Source organism: Seriola dumerili, unplaced genomic scaffold, assembly GCF_002260705.1.
Source record: "Seriola dumerili isolate Sdu_G_001 unplaced genomic scaffold, Sdu_1.0 BDQW01000493.1, whole genome shotgun sequence".
Lineage (NCBI taxonomy): Eukaryota > Metazoa > Chordata > Actinopteri > Carangiformes > Carangidae > Seriola > Seriola dumerili.
The window spans coordinates 861806-880914 of NW_019174748.1; the positions used below are offsets into that span (position 1 = coordinate 861806).

Consider the following 19109-nt stretch of genomic DNA (forward strand, 5'->3'; position numbering starts at 1 on the left):
CGCTGCCTCACCCCCACTCCCTGCGTGGGAAAAAAAGGGAAATTTCCACGCGTAAAAAAAAAAAAAAAAAAAAAACACGGAGCAGAAGCAGCAGATGAGCGGTGATGCGGCGGGGAGACGAGGCGTTTTCCCCCCAAACATCCACACATATACACCCCCCTTCACCACCACCACCTTCACCACCCTGCTACCCCCAGATCTGCCACCCGGACCTGGAGAACCCCCCCCCCCCCCCCCTCCCCCGAAACACACACACACACACACACACACACACACACATACATACACGCACACACAAACACACACACGCACACCCTCAACCTCTCCACCCAAAACCCTCCGGACATACCTGGACGTAAACGCGCAGAAAAGTCCAATCAGTTATTTAAATCCACAGTCCCACGCGCTGCTGCCGTCCTTCTTCTTCTTCTTCTTCTTCTCTTTCTCTGCTCATAGAACCTGAGAGAGCTGAGGTCAGGTGTTGGCAGCAGGAGGAGTCCGCACAGGTGAAAATTTCATGCGTTAAAAAGTGAAAGAATAGTCCAGAGCTGAGGGATCAGAGCGCGGAGCGGCGCGTCTCCTCGTTCACACACAGCCTGCCTCGGCTTGGCTCGGCTCGGTCTGCCTCTGCTCCGCCACAGCCAGCCCCCCATCTGGACCGTACCACTCTGCACCCGGGTGGGAGGGGGGCGGGTCAGTTAGAGGAGGTGAATTAAACTAATCAAACATCAATGAGTCGGTTTATTAAACGCTCAGTCCGTAAATCACGTTTATTATTAACATAAGAGAGAATGAAGTGAAGTTTTTCATGGCAGAATAGAGACAACTGTGTGTTTGTAGTTAGACAAGCAGCTCTTCCACATCTCCACGGAGTCTGCTTTGGTTGAGTCCAACTCCTTAATCTGCTGTTTTTCCTCCTCCCAAAGCCAGATGTGCAGAGAGAGACTGGAAGAGAGACATAGGCATACAATGTGTGTGTGTGTGAGAGAGAAATATACAGCGATGCAGTGGAGGTGTATAAATATATGTAGGCTATAGAGAGAGAGAGAGAGAAGTGAGGGGATGCATGAAAATAAAGGGGGATGGAGATGGAGGAGTGAAGACAAATGGACGATGAGGGAGAAACAGAAAATGAGGAAAGAGAGAAAAAGATGTGGAAATTCAGGGAGAGAGAGAGAGAGAGAGACGGGAAAACAAATACAAACCAGCTGATAGAGAGAGAAAGGAACAGAAATACACAGATTTCATTGTCTCTGAGGATAAATCACAGCTGTGTTGTCCATCCGATGCTGAGTCATCAATAAATATGTCAATAGATCAATGTAAAAGCACCAAATATCAAACTTAACAAGAAAGAAAGACATTAAATAAAGAGGAAAAAACTAAATATATGTAAATACTACAGCTACATGAGTGTTGTGAGTTTTGAAATCTGAACATGTTGATAAAGATGTAGTTGAAGTAAAGCTGTAACAGCTGTAAGTTAAAATACAGATGAAATGGTTTAATGTCTGTAAACCAAAACCAGCTCCACCAATCAGAGAGCAGCGCAGCCTGCGTGTAGCCTGAGAGGTGAAACCCAGGGCACATTAACCACAGGGTCCTGCAACATGGTCTGATTGTTGTGAGCTCATAACTGGAAATGCTGAGGATGATGAAGGTGGGTGTATCAACATCTGGATCTGACAGTGGTAGACTGTAACTGAGTACATTATTGTACTTGGAGATACTTTACCTGAGAACTTTTACTACATGTATCTGACGGCTGAAGTTAGCGGCTCATTGTCAGATCAAAATTTTACATCTAAAACAATAAAACACATTATAACAGATTAAACCAGGAGTTCCGTTTTGTGACCCGTCATAACAACACCAGGGTCATTTCACATGTCAGTGAGCTGTTTGCAGCTGAGAGTGATTTTTCCTCTGTGGACTGAGACTGAATATGTAACAATATGTTAGAGACACCGATCAGAGACAACAAACAGAAACTGTAAAAGTTTGGGACTAAAATAGAACAATAGATACAGTGATAGATTCAACCAGTGTCTTCTCACTGCTCACACCTATTAACACACACACACACACACACACAGTGACTGTGGTGAGTGTGTGTACCGTCTAAAACGGTACATGAGATACACAGTGCTCATGTGTGCGATCACAGATTACTCACATCCTCACAGTCTGATGAGTCAGACAGACTGTCCTCCTGTCAGAGAGGGAGACAGACAGATAGACAGATAAACAGACAGACAGACAGTGAGACAGACCGGTGGAGGGTTAGTCAGACAGAGAGGGCTGATCACAGGTCAGAGGTCAGAGGTCGAGGACATAAATTGTTCACTACAGCTGTGTATGACTCTATTACCTGAAACTGAGGATCAGTGTGAAACAGGACCAGCAGGTGGTGGAGAGAGGAGGCACACAGAGGAACTCAGAGGTGAGTCCTATAAGTAAATGTTTTTTACTGAATGGCCACGCCCCTTTGATCAAAGTCAGGTTATTGATTGGTCATCTGATCTGATGGGAGAGTAATACAGTAAAAACAACGTGTTTATCTTATGTTTACTAATATGTTTAATCATAAAATAAAATCTATTGTGTAATAGTGTCTGAATCATGAAAACTTTCCCTGCAGCTTTGTTTATTGTTCCAGTCTTTTCTTCTTCTCTTCTTATTTTCTGTTCCAGGTTCTTCTCAGCTCATTCAGAGAAAATATAAAGCTCCAGTCCAAACAGCTGTGAGGTCCCGCTCATCATTATTATAGAGCTATAATATCATCAGAGACCACGCAGGATGTGTTGGTGAAAACCTAAACAGACCCAGTCACACAGTTGGACTACAGACAGTGATTTATCACTTGTAACTGGACTTTCACCTCTTCCACTAAAGAAGAGCCACGTTGTGTTAGAAAATCACTATTTCATTCGACGTGTTGAACAAATGTTTGAGACTTTACGTGGACGTGAGTCAAAGACTCATAAACAGAGCTGAGGCAGATCATCCAGCTGAAATGAAATAAACTGAGCTGCAGTGAAGTAGCTGTTTAGAACCGTGTAAACAGAGGAAAACTAATCCAGCTGTTAAATCTGTAAATAACCAAATGCACAGCAGAGTGTGGGCCTGTGTCGGGCCTGCACCACCAGCCTGACTGCAGACGTGCTGTGGTCTGATGGAGCAGTTCTTGAGCAGCAGACTCAGTGTTTCCAGAGCACTCAGAGCAGCTGGAGCCTAAAATAACCCTGAGTCGGGGCTGGGTTCAGGTTCAGGTTTAGACTGGGGTTAGATCCTGCAGGGCTCTGGGCTGCAGGCAGAGGGTTCACCCTGTAATCAGCTCTGAGTCTGACAGCTCTGGTTTGGCCTCTCTCTCTCTTTCTGTCTCTGTTTCTCTCTCTGTAATTTTCTTAATTGAAGCCACTTGAGGGGTCTAGCCCTCTCCTCTTTTCATCTTCGCCTTTTTTATTCTTTCCACTTTTCTCATTCCCTTTCTTTTCCTTTCCTTTCCTTTCCTTTCCTTTCCTTTCCTTTCCTTTCCTTTCCTTTCCTTGTCATGTGGATCAAGTAAGGTGGAAGACTAGAAAGAGAATGGGGTGGAAGAAAGAGAGGAAGGATGAAGGGAGGAGGAAATATGGATGGAAGTTTGAGGAAAGAACGAAGGCAGTAAAGAAAGGTAGGGAAGAGGGAAAGAAGGAAGGTTTTAGAAAAGAGGAGAAACCTCATCAGAGAAAGAGGGAGAGATTTTGTGCAATACCCTTAAGTAACTCCCTCAGCTAAGGAGAAATAAATGTTAAGTGTTATACTTATGTAAAAAACTTAAGGTGTTTTGTGCAACTGGCCCCTGTTCCTGAACCTAACCAAACCATGACTGTTCCACAACCTTAATCACCAGCACCAATACGACCCATAGTAACGTGCCAGTGTCAGGTGTAATGAACCTTTGTCGTCATGGTAACAATAATAATGGTTGCGAAATGCTTGTGGTTTTGGTTACTTTTAGGCACAAATGAATAAACATAACCAGTTTTCTAATGAGCTTTTTGTTTACATTTAAAGACCAAGACTTCCTTCACCGAGAATAAAGTGTTTAACCTTGTTAACGTCCATATAATACAAGACACGATGAGTGAAATAATCAATCAACACCATGACTGAGAATTTCCACCATGAACTGCAGTGAACCAATGACAGTCCCATAAAAAACAGATACAGACAGCCAGGGTTTCATAAGTCACAAACCTAAGGAACCAATCCTGTCAACCTGTGGGGATGAGGGGCGGGGCTAAATAAACCTGAAACCTTGTCAGTACAGAGAGAGAGAATTAGCATTAGCACAACCAGAAATGCTGTGTCAGCCATTTCCAGTTACAATACCAAACATTGCAAACAAATAAAAGATGCTAACTATGCTAACCGCTCTGATACGTCTGCCAGTCTAGTGATTCTGGTCTCAACAGACTCCTCATCTGAGTCTGGGTCTGACTGAGGCTCAAACATGTGGCTGAGTCTCTCTGATGTTTCCGCCTCCAACCATCTTGATACTCTCTGCTCTTTCACCTGTCAACGTGGAGCGAGCAGGTGGTGGGCGGGGCATAAAGCCTAATCTAGATTTCTCAATGAGGAAGTAAGTGTAGATGAGTTTCAGCCCCAGTTTAGCCAAGTTAAACACAATATGAATCATAACAGAGGGTTTTTACAGGGTTTAAAACATGTCTTGAGAGGATTTTTTTAAGAGTATATGTGCGTGACAAAAGACTGCATAATTTTTTATTAAATTATGTAATTATTCTGATTACAATTCAAGGAATCATGTTTCACAAGCTTGATTATACATACTGTATGTATATATATATATATATATATATATATATGTATAATCATGAACTAGCAGCCAGCAAGTGGAGGTTGGAGCGAAGCTGTAACTTAACTAATGAACTTATCATCTCTCACTGTGACACCTGTGTACATCTTTCTGCAGCAACACTGTATTTACTCTCTCTATGTTTTTGCCTCTAAAAACATTTCTCACCCCTCCCCCTCCCCCCTCTCTCTTCAGTGTAAATTGATGCCGATCACCCGTTAATCTTTTTGAGTCGGCGTGAAACAGCCAGCAGCATGCATGACAATGGACATCTGTGTGTGAGTGCGGCCATACGTGTGTGTGTGTGTGTGTGTGTGTGTGTGTTTGTACGTGAATGACAATGGGCCTGTGTTTACGTATGTGTGTCTATGTGGTTGCAGGACCTACTGCATGCTTCCTTCTTTACATCCCTGCTACTATTACAAAACACATCTGGACCCTGTGTGTGCGTGCGTGCGTGCGCGTGCGTGCGTGCGTGTGTGTGTGTGTGTGTGTGTGTGTGTGTGTGTGTGTGTGTGTGTGTGTGTGTGTGTGTGTGTGTGTGTGTGTGTGTGTGCAGCAGCAGCTGTTGGTTAAATCCTGAGTGAAGTTTATAAGGTCGAAGCCGCAGAGCAGAACAAATTTTCTGTGTCTCTGTCTTTATTTATTTTTACTTCTCTGAGGTTTGTCTGATATCCAACACATCTGTTGTGTGCATTTGTGTGTGTATATGTGTGTGTGTGTGCATGTGTATGTGTGTGTGTAGGTGTGTGTATCAGACACAGTTTTATTATCCAGAACCCAAACACACTTAAAGCAGAAAACGCCGCTGAACATCACAGTAGACTGATCACATTTATCCAGTTTCTTCTTCTTCCTCCTCCTCTGTGAAACACTCTGGTTTTCCTCCAAGCTTTCAAACAGACTGTAATACCTTTAAATATCAGTGAAACCTGAAAATGCTTGTGTAGTTGCTGTTTTACAGATGGCTGTTTGTCCTTGAACATCCAAAACACAACAGAGTAAAAACTCGACTTGGTTTGTAGCTAAGCTAACAATGAAGCTAAAATTACCTAACACAGAATTGTGCATCCAACCAAATAAATCCACTGTGCTAGCAAACTTGTGTTTTTAGGTCTATAAAACTCTTCACATGTTGTACAGACAGATACCATGATTCAGAGCAAACTACCAGACAGCTAACTGTCTGCTACAGCTGCGGTTGCTAAGCTAATGTGCAGAGAGGATGAGATGGTCTTTCCCCTGTCCGCTTACTGTAGCTAACATCACACCAACAACACATCTTAGCAAACTATAAAGTAAACTGAACGTCTTTGGTTAAATAATTTGACGATACCCGACACATGTGACACTGCTACCGGCTTGCGAACTATCAAGTTAGGATTAGCTATCACAAATATTAGCAAATGGGACAAAACAACACTGACCTATTGTCAAAGCTAATGTTACCCACCTGTGAAGCAGAAACAGAGCGACCCGTCCCCTCAGTCTCTGTCCAAGCCCTTTCTTTGTGCCTGTCATTTGGGATGCATTTTTTTCCTAGTCCGACTGTTCAATCTCCACAGCTGGAAAGCCAATGTTAATGTAGCTCTTCACCTGATCATCGCACTGTTTCATTCTTTGTTCTTCTGAACTTCCACTCTATGGCTGCTCCTTGGTCATTTCTCCATCTTGACAATGTGAATATATTGTGGAGTATATGCTCCCGTCACACCGCTGCTGGTAAATGTTCCTGCATGCACTCGCCTTAATCTCACCGCCAGTCCCAATTCAGGCCCAATCAATTCCATTCAAAGCTCTATGCAGTCTGGCAGCAACAGAAAGGTAGACTGCTCCTTCTCCTTCCCTGGTAATCCTTGAATTGGCCCTATCTGTTAGCATGAGTCAGATGTATCGTCTCTCATCTCGTCTTTTTCAACACACACACAGAACCGACAGCTAGCAGGCCATAAGGAGACATTCACTGAATTTGACAGAAAGTGTATTAGTCGATTACTCTACCTTTAAATGTTTGGTAACGAGACTTTGCAGTCAAAAAAAAAACATCAAAAAAGCCCTACACTGCCCTCTACCCACTGAAGTAGTGGAGCATTTAGCAGCTAACGAGCCAGATGTTTCCCTCAGCAGCTGGTAGAGACCAAACACAGAGCTAAAAGAGAGGGAACACTGGACTGAGATTCATCAGGTGACACTAACACCACAACACATGAATCATCATGTTGATCAGCTGGATGTGAAAATAAGCAGCTGTTTGTTAACATGTTAGACGATAAGGTGGAGTTACTCTGCCCCCCAGTGGCCAAAAAGTAATTAACTGTAGCTTTAAGGTCAGTCAGTCTCAGTGAAGAGGTTAGCGGTGGCAGGACAGTCACCTGGGAGACTGAAGTCAGGGTGAAAAAGTCTCCTGAGAACGACTGAAGTTCTGCTCATGGGCACTTTGGCAGAGAACACAGTCTCTCTCTCTCTCTCTCTCTCTCTCCCTCTCTCTCTCTCTCTCTCTCCCTCTCTCTCGGGGGACGGGACGGCCACCAGGCGTGGTGCTGAGGTGGTTACCACGGATACCGTTGAGCCTCGCTCTGACCTCATTGTTAGAAAAAAAAAACAATGAGAAAAAACTTCAAAGAGGAGCTGCTCAGTTGCCTAGCAACAAGGCTCAGTGGCAGGACTGCTCTCTCTCTCTCTCTCTCTCTCTCTCTCTCCGCTATCCCTCTGTTTCATCACTCCTCTCTCTCTCTCTCTCTCTCTTAAATCACTATCTCTCTTTTTTCATCAGCCTGTTCCCATCCCTCTCTTTTCATCACTTTCCCCTCCTCTCTCTTTCAAACTCTCCTTCTCTTACATCACTCTCTCTCTCTCTCCACCATCTTTTTCTATTTTTGTCACTCTTTTCCATTAACTCTCTCACACTCTCTCTTTCGCTCTCTCTCTTCCATGACTCTATTGGCATATTTACACTTTTCTACTTCCTTCACTCCTTTCCCACTCTCAGCTTTACTGCCGTCACATGAGAAGACATTTCTGAAAGAAATAAAAAAATTAATATGATTCACACTGATGATCTGAGAAAAGAATATTGAACAGTGAAAATAATGAAGATCATGTTACAACCAGAGGCTCCATAAATGTTAACTATATGTTTTACACACTTAGATGTGGAGCATAAAGACCGGGAACAGGGGGAAACAGTTAGACTGGCTCTGTCCTGAGTATCACAGGTTATAATGACCAACCAAATCATTTCATGGACATACTTCCTGTGTATCATCTCCATCCTTCCTTCCTTCCATCCACACACATACACACACACACACACACACACACACACACACACACACACACACACACACACACACACACACAGCTGAGGATTTATAAATATCTTAACCAGGTGTGCAGATGTTTTAAACAGCAGTCTGTTGTTGAGTGAGTTTAAAGTTTCACCTGTGAATTCACATTTTTTTTTATTTCTGCCCCTCTAATCAATATTGTATGTGATGGTTTGTTATGAAATCGAAACTGAACTATTTGTGTGTTAATCACTCTTCTGCTTTTTTTTATTTTTGTAGTTCAGTTGTTATAATTTCAGGATAGATGAGCTGAGAACAAAGGAGGGAGCCGAGCCTGACACACACACACACACACAGCTGATGATATTTGGGTTTTGTGGACGATAAATTCAATCCCAATGAAACTGAAGTTAGAGCAGCTTCGGTTTCTGTGCGTGAGATCAATGAAATGGATCTGATCTTAAAGAATATTGCATATTTCCAAGTGAGAAGATTCCAGTGAGGTTTTATTCTGAGAGGGATTTTATGAACTTGTTCAGATTTGAATTTGCATGACTTGTCAACATGTTCTCAATCTCTGGAAAGACAGGAGATGTAGATGCCTCCACTCAGACCTCCTGAAGCCACAATGTTAGATCAGGACACTGAATAAATTAAACTGCAACTATCCACTTTTAAAAATGTAAATAAAGCCAGCACTTCATTGGAGAGCACTGGTGAGACTCGTGTAGCTGCCAGAGAGAGGAGACCTGTCTGCAGGTGGAACATGTGGGAGTAAGTAGGATTGATAAACACAGAGTGAAGGTGCCGCAGGAAACGTTCATTTTATCTTTGCACAGATGTTAAATCTTTCTTTACTTTGGGGTAGAGTGAAATATGTGTCTATCAGTCAGTGCTATTGTCTCTGACAGTAAACTCAACATCTCAACAAATAACATAATAAACTTGATTATGTGCACTTGGGCTTCAGGTAGTAATTGTGGACATTTTCCACCATTTCCTGACATTTTATTCACTAAATAATCAATTGGTTATTAAAGAGAAATGTCAGATCTACTGATGATTAAAATAATTACTGGCTGCAGCCTGACAGAGATGGAACAACACGACCTGTGTGTTAATTACTGGACACAGAAATATAATTAAAGCAATCTTATAAACAGCAACTTTGAAACAAATGACTTCAATATAAACTAAAACTATGTGGGTGTTAAAACTAAAAATAAGACCAGGTCTGCATGATGGAGGATGGAAGACTAGACATATTGATGTTGTACATCAGTGGTGAAAATTTCTCTCTGTACATCACTGCCGCAAGGTGAGAGGTTAAACCACCACAGGTCAACAAAAACGAGACTTTAAGGGGCTGTTAAGTTGCTCTTTAAATTGTCATAATTAATATCCAAACATAAATGCAAACCACAAGCTGATGTTTAAGTGTGGTTTCATATGATGGGAGGGGTTAACTGCAAATATCAAATAAACTGAAGCCTCATCTGAAGTTCAGAGTCTCACAGTGTAGTCGTGTCAGGATGACATCACTTCACAGCCAGATTGCACCCACACACACACACACACACACACACACACACACACACACACACACACACACACACACATACACACACAAATACACACACACACACACACACACACACACACACACACACACACACACACACACACACACACACACACACACACACACACACAACTTTTTACATGACCGTATGACATTAAAAAACATGAATCTGTCCTCTAATTTTCACTATCTCTCTCTCTCTCTCTCTCTCTCTCTCTCTCTCTTTCTCTCTCTCTGGATGCCTGTGGTCTCTCCTCTACTGAAAGAGCCAACACCCATGACCTGTATGTGTGCGTGTGTGTGTGTGTGTGTGTGTGTGTATTGGTAACTCTTGGCAATAAGCGTTGTGTGCTTTGTGTAAAGTAGCAAAACACGCACACACACACACTCAGCTGGCAGTGAGAGAGTAGCACTTAGTGGTTTTTGAGAATCAGAATTAGTGACGACCCGCTGCGCCGTGTGTGTTTGTGTGTGCTGTGTTGTGTTGACGTGGTGTGCCTGTGTAGTGTGTGAGTGTGTGTGTGAGTGTGTGTGTGTGTGTGTGTGTGTGCTGAATCACCACTATCTTTCGTAACCTGATTCAGATCTGATGATGTCACAGTCTCTCTCTCTCTCTCTCTCACACACACACACACACACACACTGTCAGGGAGGAAGAAGGTGGTTTCAATTAAACCTCTGGCATGACTGGACAGTGTGTGTGTGTGTGTGTGTGTGTGTGTGTGTGTGTGTGTGTGTGTGTCTTTATTTCCTTTTGTCTCTGAAATGAAACTGTAACTTCATAATCTCACTTTCTTGCACCCACACACACACTGTCTGTGTCTCCTGCTGGTTTTCATGTCGCTCTGCTCCCCCCTGGCGGTCAGACCTGACACTGAGTCTGTCCATGTGTCCACTCTGGTTTTAGAGCAGAGCTTCTAACAAACAGAGGAGAGTTTATCACACTGAATGAATATATAATAACTATTATAGCTACATTTGAATGGAACACAGATTCTTTAATCTGACAGGATTCCTGACAGTGATGATGCTTTTTCTTCTTCATCACTGCAGCTCAGAATAACACGAGGAGACTTTGTGACCAGAACTGGAAATAAAAACTAAACCTCTGATGTCTTTGATTAGAACAATGATGATCTGAAGAAGTTTTGCAAGGTGTTACTGAGATATCGTGTTCACAAGAATGGCACTAATGTACGGGGACAGACAACCTGAAAACAATATGCCTCCGGCTCTGGCTGTCAGCAGAGCAGCTGCATAAAATACACACACACACACGCACTGAAAATCAAACTTTATGAAAACCATTGATAAAGTACAAAGACACATGTGAAGACGACACGAAGACCAGGAATATTTACAGGCAGGGATCAGATTATGGTGACGGTCAGTTGTTTATAAAACAACAAGTCTCACAGTCCAGGTCACTTCAGGTCAACTGAAACTCGTCCACTCTGTTAACCTTAACGCACTTATACAATCTACTGTAAACCAGTGTGGTCCAGTTGGACCAGTTCATCTCTCCAGTCGGCTCCACTCAGCAGGAGGATCTCTGGGTCCTCTGGGCTTCTGAATACGACAGTTAAAGCCTGAAAAAGAACACAAATGCATTTAGATACACAAGTGTACAGGTGAGGACAGACTGTACAGGTGAGCAGAGACTGTACAGGTGAGGACAGACTGTACAGGTGAACAGAGACTGTACAGGTGAGGACAGACTGTACAGGTGAGCAGAGACTGTACAGGTGAGGACAGACTGTACAGGTGAACAGAGACTGTACAGGTGAGGACAGACTGTACAGGTGAGCAGAGACTGTACAGGTGAGGACAGACTGTACAGGTGAGGAAAGGTGTACTGACCGATGCCTCCAGGTGAGCAGAAGTTGGACACGTCTGGGGCTGAAGACGAGAATTCTTCATAATCATCATCTGTGCGTGAAAGTCCTTCAACTGGAAAAGACAAGAGTCAGTTCGTTTACTTTTAATCTTTCTTTCCATCTCTCCTTTCTCTTTTACCTTCCTTCAGTTATTCCTCCCACTCTCTCTGTCCATCCCAATCTCTGACCCAAAGACACCAATATAACCAAACACTAATTCATATGGACACATGCACACATATAAGTATGTATACACACAACTATTTGCCTCCATAAGTCGCCTAACACGGGATTTCTTCTCCAATTTTAAACTTATATTTAACATTTTATCTTATCAATATGAATATGAGACTAAACATAATGATTAAAATGTGCATATCATAGATTTACTCATAATAAACAACCTGAAGGTAATCTCTTACTCTGTGTTTTAGATTGTTTAATTCTGAACTCTTTCAGTGTGATGATTTTACAACATAACTGAAGATTAACGCAGTGGTTCTTCATGACAGAGACACAACAATCCTCAAACATTAACTGACAGTATATTTAAACCCTCTCACTTGTATTTATAGCTCACCTGTCTGTGTCTCTGATCTGATCAAACTGCTGCTACTGGGTCATTAAAGTGGAGCTCATAAATGCTAATCAGTTTGGCTAATTTACCCTTTACAGCAGATCATGTGCATAATGTAATGATCCATACTAATATAACTCTACATGCTCATGGCAAAGATGATCATGTATGTGTCAACTACAGAGCAGCTGAACTGTTGATTCAAAAAAAGATCCTGACGTCCTAATTGACGTTTTCTAATAAATTTGTCAGATAAAATGACACACATGAGCCATGATCATAAATTAGCAGAAACATAAAATGTAACTATAACAACAGATGGCTGTTAGTTATATCCAGTGAAGATGTTTTTGATTCTGCAGTGTTTAAACTGTAAATAACCATTTCAAACTGCCATTCATTCGTCGCTGTTCAAACTCGACTGCTACCGGTAGCGCTGCAGCTAGCTGACCTATCTATCAACCATCCATCCACCCTCCCTTCCTTATTTATCTGACACCCTTCTGTTCCTCTCCCCTGTTACCTGCCACCAGTTGATATTGTTCGTTGTTGTGTGGTGACAGTAGCCCCTCCCCCGGCCTGGGATTGGCTGATGTTGCTGTGTCATAGATGGGCGTGGTAGAGAGCAGCATGTTTTGTGGTTTAGCTCGGGGCCTGACGGCGCTGTAGAGAGGGGTTGCTGATGCCCCTGCAGAGTCGTTATCATAGTGGTGCGAGGCAGGCAGGCTCCTAGGAGCAGGAAGACAGTTCGCTGTGAGACTGGGTTTAAAAATTATGGTTAAATATTCAGAAGTAAAACATTGATGAAACCTGGAAATAAAAAAATAAAAAAACTCAGTGTAAATCAAAATGATGAGACACTATAAAATGTTTGACCTTCTAAAGGGCCTGAAACTGATGCAACTTTTAGAGTAACTTAAGGTGTTTCTTTACCTGCTGGATCTGGGCGGTGCTACGGCAGAGTAGGCGGGGCTTGTTGGAGGTGGGTGGGGCTGTTTGGACTTGTTGACCACAGCATACGTATCATTCATGTCAATCGCCTTTGATGATCTGTACACGGACAGAGAGAGAGAGAGAGAGATATTGATACATGTTAGTTGCTAACCAGAGCTAACTAACTCCTCCATCAAATCCCAGCTCTTTATACTGGTGCTGTCACCAGTTCCACCAGTTCACTCCCCCTAAAACTACAAACAGATTAAATAAATGACACATACTGTGTTAATTTGTGAGCTTCACGATGATGAAGGGTGAACGTGGTCAGACCCAGGCTAGCTGTTTCCTTATACTTTCCAGGCTTTATGCTAAGCTAGGCTAACCACATCCTGACTCCAGCTCTGTACCGAACTGACTCCTCTTAAAAAGATGAGAGCATTTCTCAAAATCTGAAACTATTCCTTTAAGAAATTCAACCTGTACTTTCACACATTAAACTTTGACACAAACAAGCATCATCACCATCAGTAGGAACTGTAGAAAATAAACACGGAAGAGAAGCTGAGGTCTGACATGTGAAAACAGACAAAAGATCTTCATCCTGATCATGAGTTTAATATATAAAGGGAAATATTAAAACCAGAGAACAGAAAAGCGTCAGGATGGTTTCATATCTAATCTGGAGCACAATCAGATCAGTCAATCACAATCAGTTTGTTTTTAACTGTTTTGAACAGGTGAATTCGCAATCATGTCACTCATATCACTCTTTTTCTCATACTAACCACGTCCTTTTCTGGTTTTAGTGGAAACTACTGTGTGAAACTCGACCAGTAACTAATAAGTGTCAAGTGAATGCACAACATCAGCACAAACATCTTTATAAGCTAGAAGGTAACTCAGGGTCAGGATCAGGGGTGGGGCTACGGGACATAGGAATCGTACTACCAGGTGATAGGAATCTGATTTTGAGGTATACAATCTACCAAGCTATCTATAAATATAGTGCATTGTCTTTAGTTTAACACATTTAACATGCTATTTGTTCAGCAGGTGCGAGGGCTAATGTGGGCTTATGCCTCTCTAACTTGTTTGACAAATAGTAGATTGGGAATATGATCTGTAGGGATTAACTGTTAGCTAAAGTATTTTATCTAATAGTTAAGTCAATCTTTAACTATTAAAGAGAACAAAGAATGAATTTTATCAGTCGGCCTTCACCATAGTTTATTATCATATCACTCTTTTTCTAATGCTAACCACATACTTGCCTAATTTTACAGGAAACCGATGTGTCAAAAACTCCTGCTGTGTTAAAGACTACAACTGGTGATCTCTTTTAATCAGTTGGTCTTCACCACAGTTTATTACAGTAGAACAATTACCATGGTCAAAATACATGAACTGGAACTGTCCACCTTTTTTATTTCATAGATAAAAACATGAGATACTTTAATGATATATTGACTGCTGAACTAAAAATGTCCCCGTGTTCACTTTAAGATAGAGAAACAGCAAATATGTTTTACATACAACATCATGTGACTGCATCATGATCAGAGAGAACATGTTTTGAATGAGTTAAGTTACATTTGTTAACAGCAGCACAGATCACCAGGAAGTGGTTAAAGTGGACGGTTGTCACACCAGTGACCAGGTTCACATCCAGAGTCTCGTCTGCAGATTAGATAACAGCAGCTCTTTGGTTCAGGTAAGTGAAAGATGGTGGTTTAGGTTAAATGTAAATAAACAGGTTTTGAAGTTTTTCTGTATAAAACTATAGCAGGATTTTTCACTATGACTGAACCTGCAGCGCTGTGAGCACTTGGTTATAGGAAACATGATCTGATCGCAGATATGTTTCTATACAAATTAGTTGTAATTGTATGCATGTGTGTGTGTGTGTGTGTGTGTGCGTGCGACAGTTCAGACTCAGATCATCCTCCACACTGTTACACTGATAAACACCTTACCAGATGTGACACAGCACTGATAAACCCTGATTTTTGAGTTTGCCTTCACTTTAACAGACTGTACAGCATGCTGAGATCTGTGACTTGTAACTGTACACTGTGACACTGAGTGTGTGCTTCCTGTATACAGTTGTAGTATGGAATTGACTACAGGTACCATCATGCATTGCGTTTTGAGATGGGTGGGAAATGGTCACACACTGCTGCTGCTGCGGCTGCTGCTGCTACATGTTTACAACTCAGCAGGAAGTCACTCAGCTCTCAACTTCCTGCTCTGGCCATGTGACTGCAGTCATCATGGTTACACTGATAGTAACCACCGGCCTAACCAGATAGGCTGACTGATTACTGGTTGGTATCTGGTTTGTTTTTAATATTGCCAATCTCTTCTTCTCTTGTTTCCTTTTGTTTCTTGTTTCCTCCTCTCCTCTCCTTATTTCCTATTTTGTTTCCTCTCCTCTCTCATTTTCTCTCCTCTGTCACTTTTTTCATCTTTCCTCTTTCTTTTCTCACCTCCTCCTCCTCCTCCTCCTCTCACTCTTTCTTATTTGAATTATTCTTTTTTTACCCTCACCTCTTCTCACCTTCTAAAAATTCTCCTCCTCTGTTATCTACCTCTTCTTTCCTTCCTTCCTACATATTTTTATTAATCCCTCTTTCCATCACTTTTCTCCTAATTTTTTCTCTATTTTCTCACATTTTCCCGCCTCTTCTCTCTCATTTCTCCTCTTCTCTAAACCTTCTTTTCCTCTCCTCTGCCTTCACTCCGCTCGTTTGCCATGGTAACATATGGGAATGGAGGAATGGAGGAATGGGTAAGGAGGGTGTTAGTTTAACACCTTAGGGTGAGACAGATGAGATAGATAGATAGATAGATAGATAGATAGATAGATAGATAGATAGATAGATAGATAGATAGATAGATAGATAGATAGATAGATAGATAGACGTACCTCTTGGTCAAGGAAGCAGGTGCTGTCTTGTTGTCTGGTTTCTGCGGCTGGTGAACAAACAGAAAGCAGTACTTAAGGTTAAATGGGATTTTACTTCCATTGTTCCAGACTGATGTTATACAAGTTCATATGAGGACAATAAATAAATATTTTAATTGGCCTCCTATTGGTTTTTATTGGGATCATCTTCAATATTTTGGTGGATATGATGGTAAAACCAGTGTCAAATTTCATTCCAAGTGTATGGGTATGAAAAGTCTAAACTTGTACAAACTAGTAAACTATGACTGTGGAAATTAAAATGATGGTGAATTTGTCAGAACATTATCCCCAGGATTCACTGTTGTACTGGACGAGTCTACAAACAATGCAGGCAGTGTGTTCCCGGCGTAAGAGATGACACTAGAAGAGACGAGATTAGACTATGGGTTGGCTTGAAGGATATAGATGCTTATAGTCTGTTTCCTCTGCGCTCACACAGTGATTGTTGTTTAACTTTGTTGCTCTAACCGTTGTGAGATAACCCACCATCAATTTTACGAGCTGATTCATCACATGTAGTTCCTGATGTCTGTTAAACACATGAATCTACATCACAACATCAATGACAGACCAGGTCACAGTGTGTTTACTGCCATAACCACAGCTTGGTTTACATTTCAGTAACCTTTTACTGTCAGTGGCTTCTTCCTGGTTTTGTATAAAATACTTTGTAACATTGATTTAGGAAGAGCAATATAAATAAATAAATGAAGGGTTTATAAGCTGTAACTAACAGATTTGTTAATCATTTATAACAACAATTTGCTTGATCTTTTAACAACTCATGTTAATAATAATTTTATAAACATTTTTAGCTCCAGATGTCCTGCAGATGTTTTCTCCCTATGAATTTAAAGGAGCTATCTGTAAGTTTTGCTATTGCTACATAGCTAACCTTAGCTTAACATTAGCATTAACAGCTGTTTACTTACTAGTCTAGAAGAAATGTGTGTATCAATCTTAATTTCTTTACTCACCAACAGCTGTCTCAAGAGGTGGAAAGAAACCCCCTTGACTTGCTTCTATTTCTAACACTTCCTTTTTTCTTCTGAAGCATGCTAATTAGGGATAGGGTTAGTTTTGTCACTTTCCAATACCGAGTCACAGTAGTGTCCAGTCTGAAGAAGTAGCTGCTCAGAGGACGTATTATAACCTCTTGTATTGTAAATACAATGATGACTGAAGCTCTTGGGAAGACTGAACAGCTGTTGATTCTAAAGTTAAGCTAACATTAGCTATGTAGCAATAGCAAATCTTACAAATAGCTCGTTTAAAGAGATAAAAGTGTCTGCAGGAGATGAATTTTCCACAACCTAGCAACACAGCGGTGTCTCTTATTAATGTCTTATAACTGATCTATAAATAATAAGTAAATTAAAAAGTAAATAATGTATTAGTTATGTTTAATAATTTAATTAATTCCATTAATTGCAGCTTATACACCCTTTACAAATCAATTTTTTAATCAGTTTGCGCCTTTAAAGACTCATAAATACATTTTTGCATTTCACAATGTTGAGTTTAAACAAAGGAGAACTGAATAGAACAGAGAACATATGTGTTTCTAAGTTTCTGTGTTTCCTTTTTTGATTGAGTAATATGCGATTGGATCCTCTCACTGAGCTCGAGACCTGTTTCTAACAAACATAAAGAGTGAGAAGCAGCAGTTGTTCAGACTCAGTGTTAATACACAACTGAATCAATGACATAAATAAAATAATTAAAAGATTCATCAGAGTGAGAATTAACAGAATCTAGAGATCCCTGGCCAAGTGAGTGTCTGCAGGAGAATATGGTGTTTATATGGTTATAGTTTTGTGTTAGAGTGAACCTACCTGTCAGCGGGTGTTGTCCATTAGTTTGCTTCAGTCGATTTCTTCCTGTTAAACACTAATCAGCAGACACTGCTCTCTCTGTCTGTGCTGAACAACCTAATGTCAAACTGTCGGCTGCACTGGATTTTCATACAGGAAGTCAGCTTTACTAATCACTTCCCCTTACCGAAGCTACGCTTTGTCTACTTCCTCCTCCACTGATTCCAACATATGTTGTTTATGAACACTTCATAGGGATGTTGAACATGACTTTCCTCGTGTTTTTTACCTCAGACATGTTATAGGAGAACTGTTGACTGCTGGGCTGAAGGACTCGTTCGAGCATACAGGCAACGGCCGTGAAGATGAACTGATACTGATCCTGCAAAGGAGTAAACAGAGAGATGAATATCTCTGTGTTATTATCAGACTCTGGAGTTTTTTTAAAATTCCCTAAGTGAAGCTGGTCACCTGGTCTGCTCTGTTTCAAGAAAATGATGTCAATGTGTGAAGTTCTGTGTAAGTGACCCCAACTGATTCAGTGATCTGTGTATTTAATTATAAAGAGGAATAAGATAATATTTGACAGCAGAGTGCTTCATGTAGTGTACCAAGGTTACAGAAGTGTGTGTGTGTGTGTGTGTGTGTGTGTGTGTGTGTGTGTGTGTGTGTGTGTGTGTGTGTGTGTGTGTGTGTGTGTACCTAGTACCTAGTATACAGTATGTGTGGACCCTGTATGGTCAAAGTATGAAATTGAGGACATAGTTGAAAACTGTTGTGAAGCCACAGTAAACATTGTGTTGTATTATCATTCAGGCTAGTCTCAGCTGGTTTCAGCTCTTTATCTGTTTGCTTCTCTCCTCATCTCTGTGCTCACATATGAAGTATTTTAATACAGCTGAATTCACAATAAAGCTGTTCTCAGTGACATGTTTTCTGTTTCTGTTGTTCCAAGCTACAGCTAAAATCCTGATTTTATTACCACAATGTCGTCAGTTAAAGACAAGACAAGCTGTGATTTCAGCTGTATTTACTGTAAAATCCTCACTCAGAAAGAAAGTTAGAAGAGACACAATATCTAATAGACACAGAGAGAGAGGGCAGGACCGGAGACTCTCTTCTATGGAAAGTAGCAAAGGTTTGTCCAAAACATCCCTAGATTTGTCACTAGGTGTTTTTTTTTTTAAGTCTGTGAATCTAGTGACAA

The 19109-nt window shown here is 41.3% G+C and overlaps 1 protein-coding gene and 1 long non-coding RNA gene across 2 annotated transcripts in view; both read right to left on the reverse strand.

The window, feature by feature from the left end:
• Nucleotides 1–818: 818 nt before the first annotated feature.
• Nucleotides 819–2421, reverse strand: LOC111235410. The gene is made up of 3 exons (XR_002665679.1): nucleotides 2372–2421; nucleotides 2177–2212; nucleotides 819–945 (listed from the first exon to the last, which is right to left on the reverse strand). It is a non-coding gene; the product is annotated as an uncharacterized LOC111235410 (long non-coding RNA).
• Nucleotides 2422–11009: 8588 nt separating this feature from the next.
• LOC111235449 (tyrosine-protein phosphatase non-receptor type 18-like) overlaps nucleotides 11010–19109 on the reverse strand; it is a 19813-nt gene continuing 11713 nt past the window's right edge. The window contains exons 11-16 of the mRNA XM_022763913.1: nucleotides 18192–18284; nucleotides 16047–16093; nucleotides 13118–13234; nucleotides 12708–12913; nucleotides 11591–11680; nucleotides 11010–11319 (exon numbers count right to left, since the gene is read on the reverse strand). Coding sequence (XP_022619634.1) covers nucleotides 11246–11319; nucleotides 11591–11680; nucleotides 12708–12913; nucleotides 13118–13234; nucleotides 16047–16093; nucleotides 18192–18284 — 627 coding nt within the window. The 3' untranslated portion in view covers nucleotides 11010–11245. The remainder of the gene's footprint in view (nucleotides 11320–11590; nucleotides 11681–12707; nucleotides 12914–13117; nucleotides 13235–16046; nucleotides 16094–18191; nucleotides 18285–19109) is intronic.